Genomic DNA, 9,525 nt, shown 5'->3' on the forward strand with positions numbered 1-9,525 from the left:
ACTTTGTCTCTGCAATCGTATGCACGTGTGGGTATAGATGTCTATACGTACAGCCGCCCGACGCCTGGAGAACAGATTTACATCTCATACGGAAAGTGAACTTCTCCCTCCACAAAGTGCACACAGCGCGGGGTACACAAAGGAAAACCCGTCCCCTAACAAAGGCGCACAGACCCCGGCATCCCTGCGTCCCCAACACTGCTTTGTCACTTATACTTTGTCCGCCGTCTCGGTATTGTGTTAAAAATATCGGTTAGCTGCAAACAGGCGCTTTTAGGGGAGAGGGGGGAAGGCGAAGAGAGTTCAGCTCGCCCTTCGCTGGAAAGAAGCGAGGACCGTTTAGACAGCGATTTTTTAGCATATTTTAATGCAGCGGAGTAACGGATTCTTTGTGTATAAAGTGGAAAGAAAATAGAAAACAAAGTCCGGGAACGAAGGCAAGGAACGCTAGACTGGTTTTAAGACTCCCCCCATCCCTTGGTTCAACAGAAACATTAATTTACATTAGCAATTCCGCATCTTCAAGATAAATTACACAGCGGCGTAATAGATTTAAAGTACGCCAGATTTTTTATCATTAATTGTAAATGTGCAAAATACCTGCTGGTACTTCACTTTAGAAGAATGTAATTGGCAAAAATGGGAGGCTGATGAATAGATAATAGATCCTTAACTACCAATAAACAGTAAGCACCAGCCAAGAGTATTAGGATGTGATCATAATTATTCTGCAGCCCCAGCCAATGGGAGGAGGAGAACTCAGCCCTAAAATCATCCCCGAACCCAAAGGTAATCGCGAAAATACGGACAAGGCTGGAACCGGAGACTTGCTCCCCTGTCCCGTCTGCGAGAGCCCGGCGTGTCTCAGCTTTGCATAATGCGACTGCCCTCCGCTTTGTTTTCCGCACCGCGCGGTGCGGAGAGTGCGGAGAGGCGAAGGGGGGAATAAATAAGTTCGGAGGAGGAGGAGGAGGGCGACCCGCTCTCTCACCGGGCCGAAACCTTTCCCGAGCGGGGCATCTCTCCGGGACGCCCCGGGGCTGATCAAGGTAACCTCGCCGGGCTGAGAGCACCCGAGAGGTGGCAGGGAGCGGGGTGTCACGCTGGCGGAGCAGCCCTAAACCCACCCCCCCGCCCCCCCAGAGGAGATGCGGCGCCCTCCGCCCCGCGCACCCCCGCTGCGCCGTCTCCCCCCCCCCGTCCCGCTGCCCCCCCCCGCCGTCCCCCTACCTTAGTCGCCGGGCGGCGGCAGGGGAGGGAGGGAGGGAGGAGGGAAGGAGGGAGGGCAGCGCGGCGGCGGAGCGGCGCGGAGCGGGGCCGGGCGCGGCGCTGCGCGGGGGCGAGGCTGCGCGGGGCGGCGCGCTCCCCCCGCGCTGGCGGGCGCGCTCCCGCCGCACTCCGATCCGCGCCGCGCCGCGGCTCCATCCCTCCCGATGGCGCTGCCCGGCGCTCGCCTCCCCTCTGACGCACTTTAAAGAGTCTCCCCCTTCAACCTCAAGGCGAGTAATAGCGACCAATCATCAAGCCATTTACCAGGCTTCAGAGGAAGCTGTTTATGTGATCCCAGCACTAATTAGGCTCATGAACTAACAAATCGTTTGCACAACTTGTGAAGGGGCCGATCACATCCATGGATTGTCTTTGGACTTAGGGAGGGAGGGGGGGGGGGGGCGACCGCCTTTTCCTTGCAGGAGGGAAACTTCTCCCAGCAACTTTTGTGTGTGTGTGTGTGTGTGTGTGCGTGCGTGCGTGGTGTGTGTGTGTGTGTGTCTCCCTTTTGGGTACCGCTGGCTGCCGCTGCCTCCTTTTCCTCCAGCCCCTGTCTATTTATGTGTGTATCTATCCCTCCTCAAGTCACTCCCTGCTGCAAACTTCCCCGGATCGTCTCCCGCGCACCAGAGAGAGCCAGGCAGAGATTTGGTCGGGGACTCTCGCCGCGGCAGCATGTTTCAGCCCACACCCAAGCGGTGTTTCACCATCGAGTCGCTGGTGGCCAAAGACAGCCCCTTGCCCGCGTCTCGCTCCGAGGATCCTATCCGGCCGGCGGCGCTCAGCTATGCCAATTCCAGCCCGATGAACCCTTTTCTCAACGGCTTCCACTCCACTGGCAGGGGGGTCTACTCCAACCCGGACTTGGTCTTTGCAGAGGCCGTCTCCCACCCGCCTAACCCGGCCGTGCCGGTCCATCCCGTGCCCCCTCCCCACGCCCTGGCCGCCCACCCGCTGCCCGCTTCGCACTCCACGCACCCGCTCTTCGCTTCGCAGCAAAGGGATCCCTCCACCTTCTACCCCTGGCTAATACACCGCTACCGGTATCTGGGCCACAGGTTCCAAGGTACGTGCAACTTTTCTTCTCCCTCCGATCCACCCCTCCATCCCCCGGCAGCCCCCGGCCGGTCTCCGCGGCGCGGGTGCGGGGGGACGGCGGGCGGGCGCTGCCCGGAGCCGCGGGCTCGGCTCGGCTGGGCCGAGGGTCCTTTGTGCCTGCCCCCCCCGCCACCTCCAGACTCGAGGAGCTGTCAGAGCCGAGGGGTTCGGGCTTGGCTTGGCGTTGCTTCTTCTCCCGGTTTGTTTTGGTTTCCCCGGCAGGAGGGGGGCAGGCGAGAAGGCAAGGCCGGCTGGGACTTCGGCGGCTTTCCCGTCCCGATTAAAAACAGGGAGGGAGGGAAAAAGGGGGATTTTTTTTTGTTGTTGTTGTTCCGGTGGGTTTAAAGCTACGGAGGAGCCCCCGAAGGAAGCCGCCCTGCCGAGGGGCGAACGGAGGGGTCGCCAGGTTTCGGTTCCCCCGGGAAGGCGGCGGTGCCCGCCCGGCTGCCGGGGCCGCGGGGAGCAGCCGCCGCCGCCCCAAACCCGGCCGCTCCCCTTGTTAGCGGGGACGGGGGAAACATGAAACGAACCCCAGAGACAGTAGAAGGGGGGAAAAAAAAACCCCAACCAAACAAAAAAAGAAATAAACCCAGGGCCGGAGCAGCGCGGGGAGATGGAGCTGCGGAGGAGAGCCGGGGCAGAGGGGGCGATTCCTCCGCACGGACAGGCAAGGACTCCCAGCTGCCAGGCGATTAATAACCGGCTGAAGGAAAATAACCAAATCCAATGGCGCACAATCAATAAAATCCCCCTTGTTTAACCCTTTGCAACCGGCAGCCTCTCCTCCGAAGGGTGAGCCGATTTCTCCCGTAATGGGTCGAGCTCCTGCTTCTTTCGTTATACACACACGCACAAAAATCAACTTCCCTTCGGGGGGATCCATCTGCTTTTTTTGGGTGGGTTTTTTTGGGGGTATTTTTATTTCATATTTCCGAACGAAAACAAACCACCTGCAATATCCAGTTCCCCGGCCTTCTGCAGCCGAGCCGTTGCACTCGGGTTGGAAAAGGAGCCACTGTCTCCGAAGCCAGGCGGACAGAGATACAAAATGGATTATTACCCTCTCAGAATAAAATTACAGGTTTCGCTCACCAAATTATTTGTCGCAGTCATCAGGCGATTGGTAAAGAGCGGCAGATGAAAGGCGGAAATGTCCTGGTGTTGAGCCACAGCCTGATTTCAAACACACCCTCCTCCTGCAACGATTTTTAAAGCACTTACGGTGGCTTTCCCACCTTGGAAGGACCGACCCGGAGAAGCGGCACAGGGCCAACCCCGAGGCAGAGACCCACCAAAAAGCCCCGGCTGAGACCCCCCCCCGCCCCCCCGCTCCGCAGCAGGCCGCCTGCCATGGCTGCCCCGTGGCCTCCCCGAAGTTTGTTTTTTATTTCCCCGCTGGTTCCCGTAGCGGGCAGCGGGCAGGAGCACGGCGGAGGCGGGAACCCCCGCTCCGGCAAAACGAAGGGGAACGGGGGCGGAGAAAGGGCCCAGCCGGAGTTTTGGGCGAAGGAAGCGGGGAGAGGCCGGGGAGCGGGCTGGCGGCTCCCGGAGCGCGGCGGCCGGCCGGGACCGGGGCCGGGACCGGGGCAGGGCGAGGGGGGGTGGCTGGTCCGGGGCCTCACCGACAGCCGGGAGGATGTAAATAACAAACAAACAAGGAAAGATGTGAGGCTGCCGGTGGGCGAGGGGAAGGGGGGCAGCTGCGGGGTGAAGCCGCAGACACCGCAGTGGGGCTCTGGCCAATTCTTTGGCTTTTTTTTTCTTTCTTTCTTTCTTTTTTCCCTTCCGTAGCGCTCTCCTGGTTGTGTTTTAGTATTTGAATTTCGTCCAGTCCTCTCCTTCCCCTGCTCATTCCCTCCACATATTTATCTAAGGAAATTTTAACACAAAAAAGGCGCTGAAAATAATAATAAAAAAGAAACTATAGTCAGATTTCTCCTGCGGCTAATAGTGGGAGACAAAAAATCTTGCCCTAAAAAGTCCTCTCGAGTGCGTTTGGGGATGGTGTTTTGCTAATCTCTGTTCTACCCTGTTGTCCAGGGAATGAAACCAGCCCGGAGAGCTTCCTATTGCACAATGCACTGGCCAGGAAACCCAAACGGATCCGTACAGCTTTCTCCCCATCCCAATTACTGAGACTGGAACATGCCTTTGAGAAGAACCATTATGTAGTAGGAGCAGAGAGAAAACAGCTGGCACACAGCCTCAGCCTCACGGAAACTCAGGTAAGGGTGAAGCAGGGAGCGGGCAGCTGGGAAAGCGAAAGTACTGGGATTTCCTTGGGAAAACCCACCCGGCCGGCCCGGAGATGCGGGCAAAAATACGAGAAAATTCTGGGGGTGTTTAGGCCTCCGGCTCCTAGCTGGTGAGGCGGAGTGGGGCGTCCCCCCCCTCGCCTGGGTGTTGTAAAACCCTCTCCCGTCCGTGAGAGCCTTCCACCGCCTGTGCCAGGGGTGGCGGGGCCTCGGCCGGGCGCGGGCGGCGGCGGGGCCGGGCAGGGTCGGGGTGTCCCCGGGGGGAGCCGCCCGGAGCCCCGGCCCGAGCCAGGAGGGCAGCGGCGAGATCTGCGATCGGCAAATGAAAAACGGTTCCTGGTCATTTATTTCTCCGTGGGACTGGCGTGACCCTCAGATAGTGGTTGAATGTTAGGGAAAAGGCCTCCAAAAACCCCAAAAGGCGGAGGGGAGAACCCCCACTTTGGACCTCGTGGCAGAAATACAGTTTCTCGAGTGATTTTTTTCAGTCGTTTCTTGTCCGGACTCCGGCAGCGGGGCTACGAGGGGCCGGTTCAGGAGGGCATAAAGATGAAAAATAAAAGCAGCGAAATTATTAACTACAAGGAATACCACCCCCCCCCCCTCCCCGCCCCCCCGCTGACTGGCTGCGGGCCAGAACCGCACCGGAGACTATTTCGGTCCATCTATCTGAAGGGACGGATGGGCGACGTTTCTGCTCCGGTTATCCCGGGGCGAGGGTCTCGGCGGCGGGTGTCGAGGCCGGACACTCGCGGGGCGGCGGGGAGCGGGGCTGGGCGCGGGGTCCCCCCCGACGGCGGGGACCCACGGCTGGTGGGCCCGCTGCGAGGGCGTTTTTCACGCGGTTTTCTCCTCGCCGGAAGAAAGGCTGGGGTTTGGGGGACTGGTGGTGGTTGTTGTTGTTGTTGTGTCGGGCTTTTGTTTTGTGCCCTTCCAGAAGACTCGTGGAGAGAGGGCTCCAGATGGGGATTGTCTCTGCTACAGTATGTGGCACTGTACTTTAAAAAAAAAAAAAAAAAAAAAAAAAGCCAAAATACCCAGCCGCAGCCTAGTTCAAAGTTCCCAGTAAACACAGCGTTCTCTGGGCGGATTAAGTTGTAACACTTTTTTTTTTTTTTTTTTTTTTTTTTTTTTAACTCCTTTTCGTGGGGGAAGCAATAAAGAGGTTGGAGCTTTTGTTTTAAAATGTCTCCCTAACAAAACAATAAAAAGGGATCGCCACTTTTATGAGGTTCTCCGAACAAGGGACCGGTCACAGGCTTATTTCCACTGGAAAGCTGTATTTAAGGTGGTCTTTGTGCTGCTTGATTCCGAAGCTGGTTGGGGTCTTTTGTCCGGATGTCAAACCCCCAGTCCCCTACAAATGAGCTCCCTTTTGGGAGATCAGCGTGCAGAAATGAACCGTCCTCCCCTTCAATTAGCAAACTAAAAGCAAATTAAACTCACCCCTTGTTCCCCGCTCAGCTTTTTAATGGGGGACTTTTGGAGAATATGAAAATGCGGCAGAGATGTGTGTCCGGCCAGGCAGGTCTCTGTTCTGAAGAGGCAGCGAAGCGGGTTAAACCAGCTTATTAAAATGCTCCAGTTCCCTTTTCCCCCCTTGCTGGGGCCTTTATCAGGCACTTTCAGACAGAACCAGAGTTTAAACTGCTTTAAAAAAAAAAAAAAAATGTTTACCTTTGGCCGCTACAAGGAGTGTGGCCAGCCCTGGAGATAGCTCCCAGATCAATACTATCTGTAATTAAAGCACTGAAGTCAGCTGCCGGATGGTTAAGTCAGATTTATTCGGCGCAGAACAAATTCAGAGGGATATTTACGACGGCACTTACAGGTTTCGCCTCACTACGATCGCTCCTGGACGGCGCGTCCCAGGGAGACGCTGCGGGGAGCGCCAGGCGTTTTTCTTTTCGGGGCTTTTTCTTTAATTTTATCCTCTTTTCCAAGAGGAATAGCTCTCCTCCCGCCGCCCCGATAGGAGGGACGAGGCCCTCGCTCCGCTTTGCCCCCCGGCCGGGCCGGGCCGAGCCCGAGGGTGCCGATCGGGGGGGGTGGGTGGGTGTGCGTGTCCCCCTCTCTCCGCCGCCGCCCCGGCTCAGTTTCCCGCTGTCGGCGGCCGCGGAACACCCCGGCGGGCGCGGGTAACAAGAGCCGCCCCGGCGGCTGCCCCGACGGCGGGACCGGCGTGCTGACCACCCACCGCCGCGCAGCCTCGCTTTGTTTCCCCCGCGTGGGGTGCCAGACGCCACTCGCGGGCATTTCGCGGGGCCATACTCGTGAGCGGAAGGTCCGCGCCCCTACGCCAGGTGCGCCCGCGGTGCCTCCTTCCCGCCTGCGGCGCTGCCCGCTCCGCGGCGGCGGGGGAGCGCAGCCGCGCACACTCCGCAGTGCGGTTGCCCGCTCCTGCACGCGTGGGTCCTCTGGAGGGGCCTGGTGGGCGTGGGTCAGCGTGACTGCGACTTTCCCGGGGAGGTTTAGGCGGCACACGGGCCGCGGCTCCCCTCGCCCCACTCCCGGCTGGGCAGCGGCGCAGGCAGGGCACGGGGCGGCAGGACGTGGTTTTGGCAGGACACGGGGCAGGAGGTGCCGGCAGGGCACGGGGCAGGAGGTGCAGGCAGGACACGGGGCAGGAGGTGCAGGCAGAGCCCCTGGCAGGAGGTGCCGGCAGGGCACGGGGCAGGCAGAGCCCCTGGCAGGGCAGCGGGCGGCGGACAGCCCCGGCGTCCGGGCAGGCGTCGGACTAACGCCCGGTGCCTTTCCTCCGCAGGTGAAAGTATGGTTTCAGAACAGACGGACAAAGTTCAAGCGGCAAAAGTTGGAAGAGGAAGGTTCAGACTCACAGCAGAAGAAAAAAGGGACTCATCACATTAACCGGTGGAGAATCGCCACCAAACAAGCCAGTCCAGAGGAAATCGACGTCACGTCGGACGATTAAAAACTGGCACTTTGGGACTTTTCAAAGCCAGGCACCCCACCAACAGAAAGTGTTAGAGGCTCACCCCCCCCACGCCCCCCCCACCCCGGCGTAGCGGTGCGGGGAAGGGACACGAAGGGGGATCTCCACCAAAATCGCGATTCCCGCCTGGGAGGGCAACTGGGAACGAGCGAGGGCGAGACCGCGAGGGGCCCGAACTGTGGCACTGCCGGCACCGCTCTGGCAAGGGGGCATCTGTCAATCAAAGCCAAAACACCGGGACGAGGTGATTGACAGGTATTCCGTTTCTCGCAGTCCACTTTTAAAAGCATAACGTCAAAAAAATGTAAAAAAAAAAAATCGAAAAATATTCTAGAAAGAAAAAAAAAAAGAAACAACACCCCCCCCCCTCCCCAACCAAACCAGAAAAATTATCAGCTTACAGGACATTTTGCACTTCACAGTTTTTTCCGTCTTTGAAAGAGAAATGTCCATAAGCAGCCAAAACCCACACCTGTTTCAGAAACTTGAATTGCATGTGTAAAGCCGTCTGGGCAAAAAAAAAAAAAAAAAAAAAAAAAAAAGGGAAAAAAAAAGAGAAAAAAACAGAAAAAAATTACCCCGGTTCCTAAAGACAGAAATGAATTGTGATTTTTTTTCCCTTTAAGACAGGTTCTGTGTGCTTTTTAATTTTATTTTACGAGAAATGTGCAGTCTGTAAACATTTTATGATAACTTCTGGCGTCAAAGTGTTTGTGAAAGCTAAATGAAGTAGCAGTAACAAAGCATAGTGTTCCTTCCGGATGGACAAACACGGTGGGGCAGGGGAGGGACGGGAGGGAAAGGGGGGGGGGGGAGGGGGGGAGGTTGGGGCTGGTTATAACTGTTGCTGCCAAAAAAAAAAAAAATTAAATCAAATTATCCCCCCCTCCCCGCCCCCCCCCGGCAATTGTATCCGCATTACAAAACCGGATACTGATTATTTTTTAAGATTAATAAGGTGCAAACCCAGCGACCAGGTTTGGCGGTGGGTACACCTCCCAAGATGGGAGGATCTAGAGAAAAGGGACTTAAAATCGCGGATTGATTTTTTTTTCTATTTTTTTTTTTTTCTAATGGCCATTTTCATTGGGGCAATTTTCAAGCACTGACCTTAAAATATTCCGAGATCATAGAGCTACTAAAAAAAAGTGACAAATGTTTCCTTCATGTCTCCTATACCAGAATGTAAATATTTTTGTGTTTTGTGTTTAATTTGTTAGAATTCTAACACACTATATACTTCCAAGAAGTATGTCATTGTCAATATTTTGTCAATAAAGATTTATCAATATGCCCTAAATTTTTAAGTAATATATTTTCCCCTACCCCCCAAATTTCTCGGAAACCTGTAGGTTTCCTCCCCCCCCCCCTCCCCCCCCAGCCCCTTGTTTTTAGCTGCTGAACCCCTGCGGTCGGAGCCTGCGCTCCCGCGGCCGCGCCGCGCATTCCTGCGGCCATAGGCGCGTTTTCTTAATGAATTCACTGGCTGGTATATAGACCTCTAAAAATAAGCCGCAGAGACCCACTTGCTGTAAATAAATACCTTAAAAAAAAAAAAAAAAAAAGGGCAACTAACAACAAACCCAACCCCTTCCCTGGTTAGAAACTGAAGTGCGAACCGGCTCGAAATGGGAGGGTAAAACTGCTCCGCAGCAGCCCCGCTCCGCTGAGAGAGGCTTGTCTTGGCAAAGATATGTATTTTATTTAGCGGGACAGGATTATTTTTTTTTTTTTCCATTTTTTCCCCGTCTTTAAAATTCCCTCGCCAGGTCGTTGCGGTGAGGAGCAGGTCCTGGGAGGCAGAGACTGCGCCCCAGCTCCTGCTCTCCCCGCCGCTCCAAGGGAGCGATCCTGGGCACACGGTAAAACTCTGATATTAAAGACGTGGAGGGGAAAAAAAAAAAAAAAAAAAAAAAAAAAAAAGTTGCTTTGGGTCCTTGAGGAAACTAG

At 56.0% G+C, this 9,525-nt stretch overlaps 1 protein-coding gene across 2 annotated transcripts; it reads left to right on the forward strand.

The window, feature by feature from the left end:
- The first annotated feature begins 1,680 nt into the window (after positions 1–1,680).
- On the forward strand, positions 1,681–8,080 carry EMX2 (empty spiracles homeobox 2). Of its 2 annotated transcripts, XM_074908472.1 has the most exons (3): positions 1,681–2,335; positions 4,408–4,592; positions 7,387–8,080. In XM_074908472.1, exons 1-3 carry the CDS (start codon positions 1,945–1,947, stop codon positions 7,552–7,554), a joined length of 744 nt encoding a protein of 247 aa, XP_074764573.1. In that variant the 5' UTR covers positions 1,681–1,944; the 3' UTR covers positions 7,555–8,080. The 2 variants fall into 2 exon arrangements, with proteins under 2 accessions (XP_074764573.1, XP_074764574.1); XM_074908473.1 differs by lacking the exon at positions 4,408–4,592.
- The last annotated feature ends 1,445 nt before the right edge of the window (positions 8,081–9,525 follow it).

The sequence above is a fragment of the Athene noctua genome, chromosome 5 (assembly GCF_965140245.1).
Source record: "Athene noctua chromosome 5, bAthNoc1.hap1.1, whole genome shotgun sequence".
Classification (NCBI taxonomy): domain Eukaryota; kingdom Metazoa; phylum Chordata; class Aves; order Strigiformes; family Strigidae; genus Athene; species Athene noctua.

Excerpts from the sequence above, each read along its gene's own strand:
- EMX2 (XM_074908472.1), top strand. The coding sequence starts at position 1,945 with ATGTTTCAGCCCACACCCAAGCGGTGTTTCACCATCGAGTCGCTGGTG. Across the intron at positions 2,336-4,407 it reads TCTGGGCCACAGGTTCCAAG|GGAATGAAACCAGCCCGGAG; the intron begins GTACGTGCAACT and ends CCTGTTGTCCAG. Across the intron at positions 4,593-7,386 it reads TCAGCCTCACGGAAACTCAG|GTGAAAGTATGGTTTCAGAA; the intron begins GTAAGGGTGAAG and ends TTTCCTCCGCAG.